This window comes from Cucurbita pepo, chromosome LG18, assembly GCF_002806865.2.
Source record: "Cucurbita pepo subsp. pepo cultivar mu-cu-16 chromosome LG18, ASM280686v2, whole genome shotgun sequence".
In the NCBI taxonomy this organism is placed as follows: domain Eukaryota; kingdom Viridiplantae; phylum Streptophyta; class Magnoliopsida; order Cucurbitales; family Cucurbitaceae; genus Cucurbita; species Cucurbita pepo.
In genome coordinates this window covers 6,081,579-6,097,792 of record NC_036655.1, presented here as the reverse complement: position 1 = coordinate 6,097,792, position 16,214 = coordinate 6,081,579, and the positions used below count along the sequence as shown (strand labels likewise).

Here is a 16,214-nt window from a genome sequence, read left to right as displayed (position 1 = left end):
TGATCTGTTGACCGAGAGCTCTTCCGCACGGAACTCCCAAATAACTATGTGTAAGGGTGTTTTTAGATTTTTAAAGATTTTAAGGATATTACGGAAAATTTTGAAGCAAATTATAAACTTTNTTATTTTGGTTATTTTTTATTATTTTATTATTTTATTATTATTTTTAATTTATTTTATATTATTTTATTTAGTTTATTTGATTTTTTTGGTTAGGTTTGTTGAGAAAAAACCTAATGCTAAGAGGGAAAAGAAAAATGAGTATAGGGGAAGTGTTTAACATGAGAAGCAAAAGCCTACATTGCCACACTCCTTGACGCTCGCCTCCAGCTCCAACCCATCGCCACCCTTCCCCTTCCCCTTCCCCTTCACCTTCAATCTCTTCTTCCTTCCTTTAATCCCCAAAATTCCTTCTCAACCATGGAGGATGATGATGAGTTTGGAGATCTCTACACCGACGTTCTCAGACCTTTCGCTTCTTCTTTCTCATCTGCTCCTCAGGCTCAACTATCCTCTCCCGCCCCTCCGCCTCTTCAACGCTCGATCAATATCAATCGCCACCACGCCGACGATACTCCCCCCAATGGACCTTCTTACTCCAACCCCGTTGTTCCACTGCCGCTTCCCAATGAAACCCCACTTCTCCAGCCGCCTCGGGAGTCCATACCTGCTGGTTCTTCTGGGTTCGTTCTCAATTTGGCCGCCAGAAACGACGACGACGGTTCTCGTGCCATGGATGGCGAGGATTTTGCTTCATTTGATGGTGAATTATCGAATAGGGCTTTGGAGGATCGGAATTTAGGTGTTGAATCTGGAATTATTGGTGCCCCTGTGGAAGATGTCAATTTGATGGATAAGGATGTGAAATTCGATATTGAAGAGGGGAATGCAGAGGTTGAGGACGACGTGGGTGTGGAGCCGATTATTCCTGGCTTGTCTCCCGGCGGTGGTATATCGATTCATGGGTTAGGCGGGAATTTGGAGAACACGGAAGGTTTTAGAACGAATGATGCTGTACGAGACCGGGGCGAAGGCGGTGACGCCTGGGATAGTGACAGTGAGGATGATTTGCAAATTTTGTTAAATGACAGTGATCGTGAGCCTATGGCAGTGGAGAGAGGTGGATTGGTAGGTGATGATGAAGACGATCCCCCGCTGGTTATCTTGGGGGATAATGATCAGAATCAGGTTATGGAAGAGCAAGAGTGGGGTGAAGACGCAGTGCCGGCTGCGGATGGCGAGAGAAAAGAGGCGGGCGAGGCTGCAAAATCTAGTGCTGGGATGGTTTTGGCTCCAAAGCTCGGATATAGCAATTATGGTTATCGTCCTTTTCATTCTCAATATAAGGTCAGTGTATTATCCGTTTTTTCGCAAGTGTGATATAAGTGTATATGGGGTTTTATAAATTCCCCTCTTGTCGATGATGATGGGAATGTAAGTTCTTGTCTTTTATTATATGACATGAATAATATTGACATAAGAATTTTTGGTTTGACAGTGAAAATTACTGAATCCATATGATATTCATGATATCAGTAGAATGTAACAAATAACCATTGATTAACCTGGCAAACTTGATATTCTTGATTTCATCCAAAAGTGGAATCCTGGTGTTATGTCGTGTCCCAACTGGTGTTTGATGTGTAATGATCATTATGACGAAGATTAGGATTGTGTAATCGACTACGAGTTTTCTAGGAAGATTTGGTGTTCTTTCTTTAAAACCTTCAACTTTCAGTGGTTCGCCCCGCCCATAGACACACAAGTTTTTTATTCAGTCAGTGTGTGAGTACAGTTTTGGAGGCAGAGGTATGATTATTTGGGAAAATTTTGCTGCCGAAACTCTTTGGAGCTTCAGTTCATCTCAAGAGAAACTGCAGGTTTTCTGAAGGAAAGCTTAAGAATGTCAGCATTGTGGACAATTTGGATTTGTTCCCAGCTTCTAGATAGTGCTTCATCTAAACACGTTTGAAATTTTATTCTTGATTCAAACCAATTGGAAAAGGATTTTGCAATCTCTTGTTTGTTCAGGGCGGGGATAGATTTCGTGTCACTTCCTTCTTATATTTCGGATCACTAATATGTTACGGCGGAGTAGTTGGAAATTCATCATTCTGCTTACTGTTACCTGTAGCAACTCTGATGTGGACTACAACTTGAAAGGCTGGAGATACTTTTCGGTTCCAGGCTTATGATTTCAAGCACTTCAATAAGTCATAAAAGAACTAGTTGACGATACTTTGTCTATTCAACTGGTTTACCCTTTCCTATAAAACTGAATTCCTCATGTGCCTGCCATCACTACAATTTTCTGTGTACAGCAGTGTTTAAAACTATCCATGACATGGACAATATCTAAGGATATCATAGTTCTTGGTTCTAATTGTCTTACTTTTTTCACAAGGAAGATCGGTAACCATTCGTAATGAAAATCACCAATGCACTCATGTCACTCCGTGCACTACTCATATCCTAGTTAATGTTTTAGGTATTTGGAACAAGTTTAGTGGTCCTGAACAGTGAACACTATCCTCAGAGTTAATTAGTTAATGTGTGTTTGTTTTTGTTGTTGTTGTTGTAGTCATGAACATTGTTGCATCAAGCCATTCACAAAAGCCTGTTGGCCGTTTTTGTTATTTTAGTCATTTGCTTGGATCATTATACTGTAAATTCTTGGATTCACTTATACCGAGTAGTTATAAGCATATTTTTTTAGATTTCAACTGCAGTTGGTTAAAATTTCTTGCATACTTTCTTCTTGCTGCTTGTTTCTGATAATAAAGCTCATATTCTTGGTGGCATGTGTAGTATGTGAGACCTGGTGCAGCACCTTTTCCTGGTACTCCTGCTTCTGTCCCTGGAGTAACTCCAAATCAAGCTCGTCCACTTGTCAACATGGGTCCTGTTGGTGGTCGTGGTAGAGGTGATTGGCGACCAGCAGGAGCAAAAGATCCAGCTTCAGTGCAGAAAGGTTTTCATTCAGGTTTTGGAATGCCTGGATGGGGCAATAATATGGGAGGGCGTGGTAGTGGTGGCCTAGAGTTCACTCTGCCTTCGCACAAGTAATACTTGCTTTGGCCTACTGAAGGGGTTCTATGTTGAAACATGATGTGCTGCCTTTACATTGTCGTCAATTGCATGTTTCGATTTCTTTTCTAATTTTAATTGCCGTTGATGTGCGTGGGAATGTGAAATGAACTTCACATGTTTTGTGTCTGGAGTGAACAATACAATTTAGACATTTTTTCCATTCTGTTCATACAACAAAAATCACATTTATCTTCTGGGGGAATGTTAATCGCACTTATTTTTCTGCTTCATAAGGTTGACCTTAACGACCTAAAAATTTATATATTAAAAAAATTTCCAAGTTATGCCTAAATGACCTGAAAATTTTGATATTTGAGGGAACCTTCTGTTTCTTAGATCGTTTGTTTTGTTTGAATTGCCTAACTAATGTTTCAATTTTCTACTTTGCTAATTGTAGTACGTTTTGATCCGAACTTCATTCAGGACAATTTTTGAAGTTGACATTGATAGTTTTGAGGAGAAACCATGGAAATCTACTGGAGTGGACATATCTGACTTTTTCAACTTTGGTCTGAATGAGGATAGCTGGAAAGAATACTGCAAACATCTGGTAAACGCTTACTTTTTTTTTTAACGTGTCTTTATAGACGTCGTATTACTGGCAGTGTTTTCATTCTCCTTGGGTGCTTGACTGTTATTTATCCTCTACTGAAAGTTGGGGTGTTTTTTCCAAGTTCTTCTACTCCCACTTTTGGTTTGGCCTTCTTATAAGGCCTTTTTGTATTCTCTCATTCTTCTTAATAAGAGTTGGCTTCCCATAATAACATAAAAATAAGCTTTACTTTACATACAGGAACAACTACGCCTGGAGGCTACCATGCAAAGCAAAATTCGAGTATATGAGAGTGGACGGACAGAACAGGTATGTTGATTGTTCTTTCACGGAAGGAGTGAGTTCTTTACGCCACATTTTAATCTCACTTAAGTTTATGTTTCTTTTCAACGTTCTTCAATCTCAACATTTTTTTTTGGTTTCCTTTTCAGGGCTATGATCCTGATTTGCCTCCAGAACTAGCAGCTGCTGCAGGTTTTCGTGATATTCCCGGTGATCACACTCTTGGGAAGTCTGATGGTTTACAAAATGATGCAGGAAAAGGAGCAGCTCGTGTGCGGCCACCTCTGGTATTTACTATGTTCTATCATTCTAGTGATATGCAGAGGGAAGCCCTCAATCCATTTAACATATACTAGGAAGATGTCTTTGTGTGCTCGAGATCTAGGTTATTATCAGAGATCGGGAATGAGGAGTGAGTGCATTTTTGTGTGTGAGTGACATAGAGCCTTCTGTAACAATGTTAATATATATGGTTGTTGTTTGGGGTTGGGGGGGTGGGGGGTGGATAATGAATAGCCTTGAATTGATGAACTTGAAGAAGAAGACTCTGTTTTGGGCAATTCCACCCTAAGGCCTCCCTGTGGCTGCCCCTTTGGGAGGAAGAGACATCCCCCCTAATTGCTCACAACCATAAACACTTCTAACCACCTTTGTCCGTAAAGCATTTTCTTCTTGCAAAAAGCACCAAATCCATTTGAGGAGGAGAGCATTATTTGTTTGACGAATGGAGCCTAACCCAAGATCACCATTCTGGCTCCCCAGTTGGTAAGCACCACCATTCCATATGATATTTCTCACCACCCTGTCAATCTCATTAATCACCTTCATTGGAGCCTTGAAGATAAAGGAACTATAAATGGGAAGGCTGTTCAAGGTGGACAAAGCAATTGTTGGCCTCCCTCCTTTAGACATGGAAAAGTCCTTCCATTTATCAAGCTTTGCTCTAAATTTATCAACCGTGGGCTCCCAACAATCAACAACATGGAAATTTCCCACAAGAGGGACCCTAAGGTAAGTAATGAGGAAATCCTCATCTTTGCAACCTAGAGCAACCACAACCTAATTCTTACTAATATTAACGCCTATGATGGATTTTTTTTAGAGTATTTAGAGATAAACCAGCTCCTCCGAAGGAAATACCCAAAAAGTCCACCAATTCTGAAGGAGGCTCTCGTTGTTTGGACAAAAAATGAGTGCATCATTAACGAATTGGAGGTGGGTGATTATCAACAGCTTGCTGCCCATCCGAAGGCCTTGGAGATATCTTTTTTTTTCTTCAGTGGAGTAACGAATAGAACAGCTCTAAGAGCCACCAACAACAGTAAACAGAAAGAAGAGATAGGGTCCCTTGCCTAATCCCTCTTCCAGCATAAATATTTCCCTTGGCCTTCCATTTTGCAAAATTGAGAAAATAGTATTCGCCAAACAGGCCCCTATCCTATTTTGCTAACACTCCTTGCTTCCTTGTCCCTTAGGGTGCGTTCTCCTTTTTTACTAATACATTTTTTCCCCTCTCGTTCTTGTAAAAAAAGATGGAGACTCTTGTAAAAAAAAGATAAAGACTCCAATTAAGTAAAATAAGGCCCAGAAAATAATCACAATGAACCTTCACCACTGAGATCCAAAAAGAAACGTGAAATCTTACAAGGGACCACACGATCCTCGTAGTGATATCAATGTGTTTATTGTCTTACTAGGTTTGGATGGGGTTGTTCAGGGAAGGGAACTATTGAGGAGTTGGGGTTTTGCTTTCAAATATGAGAAAAGTGAATTTTTTTTTTTCCCATTAGACTTAGTCTAGTTATGATATGACATGTTGTGGTTAGACACCTCCAGGGACATTCAGATCGATTGGAAGATGTTGACTATGGAGTTTATGACGTGTGAGGGGGGAGCTAGTATTTGGTTGTATTCTCCATGCCAACTAGACCTCCCCCTTCATAGCTGTATGATTCCATTCACTTTTTAGAAGGATCGTCACTGCTAGTTCGTTTACATTGTATCCATACCCTCAACCCCAAACGAATGAGTAAATTTTAGGTGGGAAAGATTTAGCTCTTGGATTATTGACCAAGTAGAAACCGCTTCTCTAGCTCAATGCTCTTAAGGTTGAAAGAGAGTAGTATCTTGAGATTTGATGTGTACTAGGGAGCATTGAGAGACCATTCCAATGCTCTTACGGTTGAAAGAGAATAGTGTCTGGAGATTTTGTGTACCAATTCTTATGGTAGATGAATTATATGATGTTACTAATTTTTATATTCAATTGGGGTACTTGTCAGATAAGAGTTTGCTATGAAGATGTCTTCAAATTTTCTTTTTGAATTCTTAAGGGCACTATGGGTTCTTGGTTATGCCATTTGCCCTCGCAAATACCCCATCAAAGTTTGAAGCACTGATTAATTAACTTTTATATCCTTATTTTACAATGGCTTGTGTTGGATTTCTGTGACAATATCCTCATATAGCACAAATTTGGGGGGAGGCGCTTGCAATATTTGGATGGTGTTGGCAACCCTTGAACAACACGGTGGGTGCATGTAAGCTATAAGAATGTTATTTTGGTGAAAGAAAATTGGAGTGTTTGGAACATATGTGTTGACGGTCACAATCCGAGCTATGTTGACTTGGCCAGTAGTAACACCAAGAAATGATAATGGACTAATAAGTTATGATAGAAAGTTGATGAAAAGATATGGTTAGATAGTCGGGATACTCACAGAGCACCACTGTTCGGTTGGATAGACAAGTTCAAGAGAGGTTAAAACAAAAATGACATTAATATCTATTTTTATGCAAACCATGATTTAATATCATATGAGTTTCTCTTTAGTGTCAATACGGTTGTCTGGACACTCGAGGATATAAAAAAAATCTCCATCTTTGTGCTGCCTAATTTCTCTGAGGAGGTTGGATTATGGACGCGTAATTCTAATGCAATATCGACGGCCTACTACTTTTTTTTAGCTATGAAGGAGTTGATTGCAATTGTTCTAGCTGTGCTACAATAGAGGCCATATATCTGGGTTTCAAATGCCATTTAGAATAGCTCCTAGTTCAAATTCAATACATGCCCAGTCTAAAAATTAAAGTTGCTGATGCATTTCTAGGTTTTCGCTAGAAGTCACGTTGACATCAATCTTAGTGTTGAATGATGACCACAATAATAAAAGTAGCTGAGGATTCTTTTATGTCAAAATATTGCAACTGTGGTATTGGATGGCAGTAGTGCCTATAGTCCCTCCACCGTAGAAGATGGCTTATTGAAATATAAGTGTCTCTTAGTTCTAAAGGACTCTCCGCTACACTCCCAGAAGAGTACCGCAGTAGCCTCTTTTCACCTTAGGATGATGTTGCGATGATTTTCATTCATGCCATGCCTACATAGGAGGGAGAGGAGGAACACAATTTTAGCATTGATTGATCATCTTACGTAATAATGCACTTCTCACTTTAAAGCACCCTTATACTGCCCTCTCAGTTGCATAGTTGTTTGAAGAGGCTTCTTGGAGGCTCTGGAATTGCTGAGGAGGCAGTTTCCTCCTTACTTAAGGGGCTGAACTTTTGGGATGAGAGTATTACCGAGGGACGACAGCCCCTGATCTGATTTAGATATACAGGAAAAAGTCTCTTGGGGGGTTGTGTGAGAGACACAGGGCTCTTTTGTATTAGTGCTAGTATGTACGGTCGTCTGGAAAGGAGAGAAAGGTAGCAAGTAGCTTCGTTTGTTGGGAGAAACACGCACCTCGAGTGCACAATTGTGAACTTGTAATTCTTTCCTCTGTCTATATTTTTTTTTTTTTAGTCAATACTTTTTCTGATTTTTATTCATTGCTTTCTTGGATCTTTATGATGTGGGTGGGGTAGCTTAGACTCTACATTGTTCTGACATTGAAGCTCAATGGTTAAACTTTTCCTTCCCAGCCTACCGGCAGAGCAATACAGGTCGAAGGTGGTTATGGTGAACGTCTACCCTCAATTGATACTAGACCTCCCAGGATTCGTGACTCTGATGCTATAATTGAGGTATTTGATCAAATCCTGTTATCAAGCAAAATGACCTATCTTACGTGTGCAAACTAATATTAGTCGTATAATCGCAATTAAAAGTTAACTTCAGCCATTTGGTTGTATAGATTGTCTTGCAGGACTCTTTGGATGATAATTTCTCCACAGGAAATTGCACCCCGAACCAACAGAACGATGATCTGTCAAGAAAGGATTTCAAAGAAGTCCATGAAGCTGAGGATGACAATGCACAAATTGATAGTGATACTGAATATCCTGACAATTTTTCAGAAACTCATAATAGTGAACTGCGGGAAAAGGCTGGAAGAAGAAAAGCATCAATGAATTCTGCTTCTGACAACATACGTGATGATGTGAGTTTGCCTTACCCTTCAGAAGGACCAGGACACTATGCTGCGTCTAGAGGCCATACCCCTGCTTACCCTGCTCAGAATTTGGGTATTAATGACGAAAGGTAAGAACCCTTTGTTTAATATCAATCATTCAGGATGTCTACCTAGTTTAGAATAGCAGTATTCAGTTTGAACCATATAGATAGCGATTAAATGTCATACACACTGCATAACGAGGTCTGTCTTTTTATCATATTTTACAATCCGGGATGCGTATGACATTTGAGTTTTGAGTTAGGCACACTTGAGCTTGGATTATATGATTTTCCAAGTTTGTTGGAGTACTTTTAGGTGGCAATATATGCCATATTGCATTACAGATTGTTAAATAGTTCTGTTCAAGCTCATTGTTCACATAATAAACAGTTATGTGGGCTCATTGTTCAGGTTCTATTGAAGTAAAGCTCAAAGCAAAACTGAGCCAAATTTCCCATGCTTTTGTTTAAGTCTCTCTTTCTTACTCAAAATAATTGAAAACCTTGTTTCCTTCCGCTTTCTGGGTATTTCTTAGCTCAGCATTGACGAATCTGAAGGAATTTCTTATTTCTATCCTTTTGTGAGTACAGGCGGCCACAGGGTAGAACATATAATAAGTCCCCTCGTTCTCCAATACCGAACTTACGAGATGGGAAATCGTCTGACAGTCGAGAGGAAGGGTCTGTTGGAAGTATGAATGGTAAGCGTAGTCCACATGAGTCATCTCCTGCAATGGTTGAGGCTACCCAGGAGTCTAGTGCCGAGGACAAGGATGCTGAACATGATGAGCTCATTGAGGCTGACAAGAATACTGAAATAGATCGGGAGAATGTGAATTTCATTACGACCAGCAATTCTAATAAAAGTGATAGAGATGGCGAAGTAATGGAGAATGATGAGAAATTGGGTCCTACAGTTGAACCATTGGTTCTCAAAGACGATGACGACAACGACTCAAAGGCTGCAAGTAGTGAAAATAGAAAAACAAGATCAGGGAGCAGCAGGGATTATCATAAATGGCAGGATGGGGTCGAGGAGGAAGTATTTCAAAATAGACGCTCATCAAGCATGGGGAGCGTCAAGAAGTACATCGATGAAAATGAACAGAATTTTCGAAGAAAAGATGGTGATGACAAACAGGATGAAAGGAACCAAATGGATGTCAAGGGGAGGAAGGATGGTTATGCGTGCAGAGACTGGGATCCTAGCTTAGCTCATCAACATCCTTTGAAAACTGATGGTTTCGATAGGCGAAAGGAGAGGAGTAATGCTGAAGCTGCTTGGCAAAGAAGAGATGACGATCCTTATTACCGAAAAACAAGAACTGAAGATACAAGAAAGAGAGAGTATGATGATGACACGGGATCTAGGCACCGGGGCAAAATTCGTGAAATTGAGAGAAGTGATAAAGACGACCGCCATCTAACTAAAAAGTTAGATAACGGAAACTATAGGGTGCATTATGATAAAGGTGCTAGCTCAAGACATAGGGAAAGAGATGACAGTTTGAAGAGTAGATACGAAAATTTGGATAGCTATTATAACAAGAAAAGGAAAGATTCAGAACATCTGAGGCGAGATCATGTAGACAAGGATGAAATCTTGCACGGTAAGAGAGATAGTAAAAGCCACCGTAAACGGGAACGAGATGAAGTCTTTGAACCACAAAAGAGAGATGAGCTGCTGAGAGTTAGAGATAACATTGGTGATCACCACTCTGTAGGGCACAAAGAGGAGTGGTTGCAAAGAGAAAGGAGTGATAGGCCGAGGGATAAGGAGGATTGGCATAGACCGAAACAATCTCGTGAGGAAAATCCATCAAAGCGGGATAGAGACGAAGGAAGGAGCTCTGTCAGGAGTGGGCATGGCGCAGAAGAGAAATCATGGGGGAGCCACGTTAGGGTGAAGGATGAAAACAAAGTTTCTGAAAAGGAGAACCAAGGAAAAGATGTCGTGCGTCACGGTGAACAAAATAAGAGGAGGGATAGAATAGAGGATGAAAGTTCTCGTCGAGGACGCGAGGATGCTTATTCACGTCGAAATCCACCCAGTACCGAGGACAGAAGATCTAGGCTGGAAAAGTCTAGTACTGAAAGACATACTGGTAATGCTTTTGATAATCCGAGAATACACGATAAGAGACACAAAGACAGCAAGATGAAGAACAGAGACGTCGATGGCAGCGACCATAACGCTTTAGGTCCTTCGAAGAAAAGCCAAGAGAGCCAAAACAATTATAGGAGTCAGATGGTATGTTTCCTTTTATTGATTTGTTTTATAGAAATGGAAATACTCTCTCTTTAGAAATTGAAACTGGTTTTTCTGTGGTTTCCCTGATCATTTTTGACATAATGGGATGCCTAAAGTCTTGGCTCTATCTCTCTCCTTATTTGAAATTGATTCACTCTAGGTCTTGAAAGGCTCTGATGATCGTGGCGATCGGGAGCATTCAGTTCACCATCACGGGTCCAGAAAACATACCGATGATGCTTCCTCAGAAGACGAGCAGCAAGATTCTAAGCGCGGGCGATCTAAGTTAGAACGTTGGACGAGTCACAAGGAGAAAGATTTCAATATCAACAGTAAGTCATCATCCTCATTACTGTCTAAAGAAACTGAGAACAACAATGGTGGTGGATCTTCAGAAGCCAGCAAAAACCCAGATGACTCCATGAAGGCGGCAGCAGTTGAGGCTGCTGACAATCACAATTTAGCAGAAAAGAAAGACAGCGGCGATCCGGAGTTGAAGACTGGCGTTTCTGATACAAAAGTATTGGAGGATAAACATATGGACACGGTCGAAAAGTTGAAGAAGAGAAGCGAGCGTTTCAAGCTTCCAATGCCAAGTGATAAAGAAGCTTTGGTGATAAAAAAGATCGAGAACGAAGCACTGCCTTCTTCCAAAAGCGACATTCCTGCAGATTCAGAGATCAAACCAGAACGACCTGCTCGGAAACGAAGGTGGATTAGTAGTTAATGATTGAAACAAAGAATATATTTGGTTGTAATCTGTGGCGTTTCTTTCTTTCAAGGGAAGCTCCATGACAAAGAGGCTTGTCCGTTTCGCCCACTGCCCGGCTCAGATCGCCTCCGAGTCCCATTCGTGGTACCAATGAAGACCTCATCTCTCTTTTAGTCGATATACATTATTTTGTAACCATATTATCATCATCTTCAGGAGCATCTTTTTTAAAGGCTTTGTGTATATACTACTAGCAAAAGACAGTAACATTGAATCGATTACCGAAAGCGGCTTAGAATGCGTTTAGACATACTGTATGATTGTTACCTTCGAATTCGTCGGAGAGCGTTCGACTGAGGAACATGTCATGCTTGTTTTAGGACCATCTTAGTCTTAGAACTGTGCTATATTCAGTTTTCTACTAACATTACAATGACGTTGAGATGCATTTTTAGAAAAATGTATCATTCTCAAAGTTCAACCACTTTTTGACATAAATGAATGAGATAGATCCCATTTTTCCTCCCCTTTTTATCTTCCATTTTCTTGTTCTTGTTATTTTAGTTTAATAATGCCTCTGAGCTAACATGCGTCCGTTCATGTACAAAGAGGCTAAACGTATGATATTTTATCCTCGTTTTGCATGATTATATTAATACATACAAAAAGCATAACTCAAGAAGTTAAGATCTAGTGCTGAATTTTGATAACTACACTGATTCAGTATACTGTCGTGTTGTGTCAGAAAGATAGATAGCTACACTGATTTAGACGCTCTGGACTGCTCATGTCATAGCTACACTGATTCGCTTGCTCGTGCAGTGTTATGTCAGAAAATAGATAGCTACACTGATTTAGACGCTCTGGGTTACACATGTCATAGCTACACTGATTAGATAGATAGCTATACTGATTTAGATGCTATAGCTATACTGATTTAGATGCTCTGGGCTACTCATGTCATAGCTACCCTGCTCATGTCGTTTCATGTAGTTAGTATACTTTTTCTATTAATGGTAGGTTGGTTATGGTTGTTATATGCTTTTTGAAATTAAAATGAAAGAAGAACGATAGAAATTTCGTGAGAAATTATAAATTTTCTCTTTTTATTTCAAACTCTACTTTAATTCAATCTGTGGTGGGGGGGTAACAATGTCGGCGCACTCATATTCTGCCACGTCACCAGTTGAATGATTCCTAAAATGAACCGGTCCGCAGCAGATTATGTCTCCATTTTACCTCCCAATTTACAAACCAAGCCGCTAATACTGAGAGCTGTCGCGCGTTGGCATTGGCACATTGCGGTTGCGTTACATTCCCACGCATAAGAATCATAAGATCCCGTTTCTCAAATTACGAATTTCGTTTACAGATTCTTTGTTTGCTTTCGATTTCTCATCCCTTTAGAGAGAGAGAGAGAGAGAGAGAGAAGGGGAAGGGGAAAGGGGAAAGGGGAAAGGGGGAGTTGAGTTTTGTGAAGAAGATGAAGATCACTGCGTTGCTGGTCTTGAAATGCCACCCAGAAGGATCTGATCCGATTATATTGGCCAACGCCGCTGATGTGAGTCATTTCGGTTACTTTCAGAGGCCCAGCGTTAGGGAGTTCATCTGCTTCGTTGGTCGGACCGTCGCTAAGCGTACCCCTCCTGACCAGCGTCAATCTGTTCAGCACGAAGGTCTATTCTTTTTTTTCTTTATTTTATTTGTTAGTTCTCTGTTACGGTCATGTTTCTGCCTTTATGCTTGCATTGTTGTGTTGGGATTCTTCTTTCTGATTGTGCATTTTTTTCTTTTTCTTGCTTAATTGCTGTAATTGGAGTTTTGCTTTTGATTTTGGGGTTTTCCTTGTTTTTTTATTTATTTATAAATCTCATAATCAGGATTTCGTATGCTGATCAGATCATAGGAAGATAGAAAGTCTAATAGTTGGAGGGAACGTAGTATGATTGTAGTTTAGGCGAAAACGAACAGGATGTGGTGGAAATTCAAGTGACGAGGGAAAATGATACCCGAAGAGACGATAAAACCAAGAAATGCCCCATGATGATCCCCTTTCCACTTTTGGTTTAAGCGGGCGCCGACAGTCAGCTGAATGTTCTTGTGAAATCATGTTTGCCCTGTTAGTGTCTTTATGCAGTTAATTGCATATGCCTCATTCAATCTGAATCTGTATAGGGGATCTATTGAGTCTGGTCATTTATAGGAGAGGAATTTGTAACAACTTCAAATCTGAATTGTAGTGTAAGGTTTACGTAGAAGATTTTGATTTCTTACACTTCTTTTAGGTTTTGTTTTTTCTTATTTTGTTCAATAGGACAAATTGTCTTTCTTTCATGTTCTTCTCTACCTTTAAGTCACTGTTAAAGATGTTCTGCAATGCTGGTTTACCAGTTAATACCTGTCCAGCTTCAGCTATTAATTGTGTTCTACGTTATTGAATTTTCTACGAATTGTTTGAAATTTTGTAGAGTATAAGGTGCATAGTTACAATAGAAATGGTCTTTGTGCTTTGGGATTTATGGATGACCACTACCCGGTTCGAAGTGCATTCTCTCTGCTTAACCAGGTGAAAACACTCTTATTCACATCTAACAAATGTATTGCTGTAGAGCACTCTTTCTTTTCATGAAAATTATATTATTTTGTTGGATTTTGCATTGACGAGTTATTTTTCTCAAGAAAAAGACAAACTAATAGACGGATTAGTGATTTCTGATTAAATAACTTCACTGGAACAATACTGCATCAGGCCCAAGTAATGTCAGCATCATATTGCAGTATGAAGATTAGTTTTATTCTCTTATTATAAATTTTCAATGATTATAGTGCCGAATTATTATGATACGTGGATAAACCGAAGGTCATCGACTTGAGCTAATCTTAGTCCTAAGCCATATACATATCTATAATTTTATCCCTTTTTTAGTGTATATATATATGTATATTATCAAGTAGTTTTTGTATTTGTCTCTGTATGATTGTAACTATTGTTGATGCACGTTGGTTTCTACCAGGTTATGGACGAGTACCAAAAAAATTTTGGTGAAACATGGAGAACTGCACAAGCAGATAACTTTCAACCATGGCCCTATCTGACTGAAGCTTTAACCAAATTCCAGGTTTATTGCCCTCCTTTCTACATTTAATTAAGACATAATTGCATGACCGAATTTGAAACGTATTTACAGGCTTCATTCCCCCACCTCAACCAGTGATTATAACATTTTCTATTATTTACTGTCCAGGACCCTGCAGAGGCTGATAAATTGTTGAAAATACAGCGGGAGTTGGACGAAACCAAAATTATTCTTGTAAGTTCTTTTAATATATATCTTCCAGGGTTGTATGCTACATTGCTGTTTTCTGGTTGATTAATTTTCATGCTGATATGTTTCTACCTTCCAATACAGCATAAGACGATTGACAGCGTGCTTGAACGTGGTGAAAAGTTGGACAGTTTGGTCGAGAAGAGCTCTGATCTCAGTGCAGCATCCCAGGTATGCGATTGTACATAACTAGTAGAAAATAGTGTGTGTTAGATTTCTGGTCCATGAAATGGTGCTACTTTCTTGAATTCTTCTCAACTAATGTTACAACTACATTCATGAAGCATCTGACGTTTTTCCATTTCCTTAAGAACCTACCTAACTGTACCCCACTTGTGATTGAACAGATGTTCTACAAACAAGCTAAAAAGACCAACCAGTGTTGTACCATACTGTAAGCTTTTGATGGCATCACATAGAAAGTTGAACCAGATAATTGATGATTGTAATATGATTATATCCTTTACAATTTGTTTGTTTCACTGAATCTTGTGAATTTTATCCTCGTTTGTTGTTTAAAAGATGGGGGAACAAAATGTTGGGCGTAGATCCTACTCGTATAGTATATTGACGTCTCATTTTCTTCATTGGTGTTAGTTCACATATGCTTGTTTCCATTTTCAATGGAATGTTCATTATTGATCCCTCTTGATGTTAATCAATGCTGATAAATGTCGATCGAGTTACCTCTTGCAATCACATTTTTATTAGACGAGTTCGGATCTTACTAACAAGTTGTACTTATGATCAGTAAACCATGAGTGCAATTTAAAGCACGATCATACCGAGATACACACATAATATGTACTCACAAACCAACATTTTACACAACTGATGAGAAGAGTAGCAAGATAGGGTTCTGATGTTATAAACATAAGCTTCTGTGATCTGTTTACTTTCCCAGAAGAATGGACTTTATCCACCATATGCCTTTTGTATCTTTGGGACCTTCACCTTCTGGTGGAGGATCGCTCTGTGGTGTCTTGTGCAGTTTGTTTACATCATAACCCAATTCCTTGGCTTTTTCAAGCAGCTCATTGTATATCTCCTCGTTAAGATGAGTATTTCTGCACAATATCTGCACAATACACCAAAAAAACACCATCAGTATACAAAACCCAGAATATGAAACTTTGGAATGAGAGTGAAATTTGAAAACATACCCAAAGATTCTTCCTTGAAGGCTCCCCAACCAGGACATACTGATAATCACCATCAATATACAAAACCCAGTAATTCCCAACAACTGGAATGATTGGAAGGAAGGGAGGCAAATAGAATTTGACCTTGAACTTGGCCTCCTGGCTTGAAGGCTCAGCCTTATAAGCCACACCTTCTATGGAACTTCTCTTGCCATCGCTCCAAGTTTCATTCACCACTTTCACAGTTCCATCTTCTTTGAGCGTATAAGTAGCCCTTGTGTTCACACCATTCTTTGGTTGATTTCTCGATGGAATTGAAGCTATCTCATACCATCTTCCCATGTACTTCTCAAGATCCAACCCTTTAACCACTTCCATCTCTTTCTTTGCCATCGTTTCAAATGTGAAACAACACACTGAAATGTTGGTTTCTGGACAACATATTTGTAGACACAGGATTAC

The 16,214-nt window shown here is 39.6% G+C and overlaps 3 protein-coding genes across 4 annotated transcripts; 2 read left to right on the top strand and 1 right to left on the bottom strand.

Moving 5' to 3' along the window:
• Positions 1-279: 279 nt before the first annotated feature.
• On the top strand, positions 280-11,811 carry LOC111779787 (FIP1[V]-like protein). 2 transcript variants are annotated; one of them, XM_023659928.1, is made up of 10 exons: positions 280-1,347; positions 2,809-3,062; positions 3,514-3,640; positions 3,884-3,952; positions 4,075-4,212; positions 7,850-7,951; positions 8,062-8,408; positions 8,913-10,572; positions 10,733-11,283; positions 11,355-11,811. In XM_023659928.1, the coding sequence occupies exons 1-10, from the start codon at positions 421-423 to the stop codon at positions 11,365-11,367; spliced, it is 4,188 nt and encodes a 1,395-aa protein (XP_023515696.1). In that variant the 5' UTR covers positions 280-420; the 3' UTR covers positions 11,368-11,811. The 2 variants fall into 2 exon arrangements, with proteins under 2 accessions (XP_023515696.1, XP_023515695.1); XM_023659927.1 differs by having other exon boundaries at positions 10,733-11,811.
• Positions 11,812-12,566: 755 nt separating this feature from the next.
• On the top strand, positions 12,567-15,197 carry LOC111780563 (VAMP-like protein YKT61). Its single transcript, XM_023660990.1, has 6 exons — positions 12,567-12,960; positions 13,753-13,850; positions 14,299-14,403; positions 14,530-14,595; positions 14,695-14,781; positions 14,958-15,197. The coding sequence occupies exons 1-6, from the start codon at positions 12,768-12,770 to the stop codon at positions 15,006-15,008; spliced, it is 600 nt and encodes a 199-aa protein (XP_023516758.1). The 5' UTR covers positions 12,567-12,767; the 3' UTR covers positions 15,009-15,197.
• Positions 15,198-15,293: 96 nt separating this feature from the next.
• On the bottom strand, positions 15,294-16,177 carry LOC111780564 (temperature-induced lipocalin-1-like). The gene is made up of 2 exons (XM_023660991.1): positions 15,774-16,177; positions 15,294-15,688 (listed from the first exon to the last, which is right to left on the bottom strand). Exons 1-2 carry the CDS (start codon positions 16,143-16,145, stop codon positions 15,503-15,505), a joined length of 558 nt encoding a protein of 185 aa, XP_023516759.1. The 5' UTR covers positions 16,146-16,177; the 3' UTR covers positions 15,294-15,502.
• Positions 16,178-16,214: the final 37 nt, after the last annotated feature.

What these genes read in the sequence shown, in the direction of transcription:
- LOC111780564 (XM_023660991.1), bottom strand. Translation starts at nt 16,145, where the DNA reads ATGGCAAAGAAAGAGATGGAAGTGGTTAAAGGGTTGGATCTTGAGAAG. An exon ending in CTTCAAGGAAGAATCTTTGG is followed by an intron (nt 15,689 to 15,773) that starts GTATGTTTTCAA and finishes TGTATTGTGCAG; the next exon opens with ATATTGTGCAGAAATACTCA.
- LOC111780563 (XM_023660990.1), top strand. Translation starts at nt 12,768, where the DNA reads ATGAAGATCACTGCGTTGCTGGTCTTGAAATGCCACCCAGAAGGATCT. An exon ending in CATTCTCTCTGCTTAACCAG is followed by an intron (nt 13,851 to 14,298) that starts GTGAAAACACTC and finishes GGTTTCTACCAG; the next exon opens with GTTATGGACGAGTACCAAAA. An exon ending in ACGAAACCAAAATTATTCTT is followed by an intron (nt 14,596 to 14,694) that starts GTAAGTTCTTTT and finishes CTTCCAATACAG; the next exon opens with CATAAGACGATTGACAGCGT.
- LOC111779787 (XM_023659927.1), top strand. Translation starts at nt 421, where the DNA reads ATGGAGGATGATGATGAGTTTGGAGATCTCTACACCGACGTTCTCAGA. An exon ending in AGAGTGGACGGACAGAACAG is followed by an intron (nt 3,953 to 4,074) that starts GTATGTTGATTG and finishes TTTCCTTTTCAG; the next exon opens with GGCTATGATCCTGATTTGCC. An exon ending in CTCGTGTGCGGCCACCTCTG is followed by an intron (nt 4,213 to 7,849) that starts GTATTTACTATG and finishes TTTCCTTCCCAG; the next exon opens with CCTACCGGCAGAGCAATACA.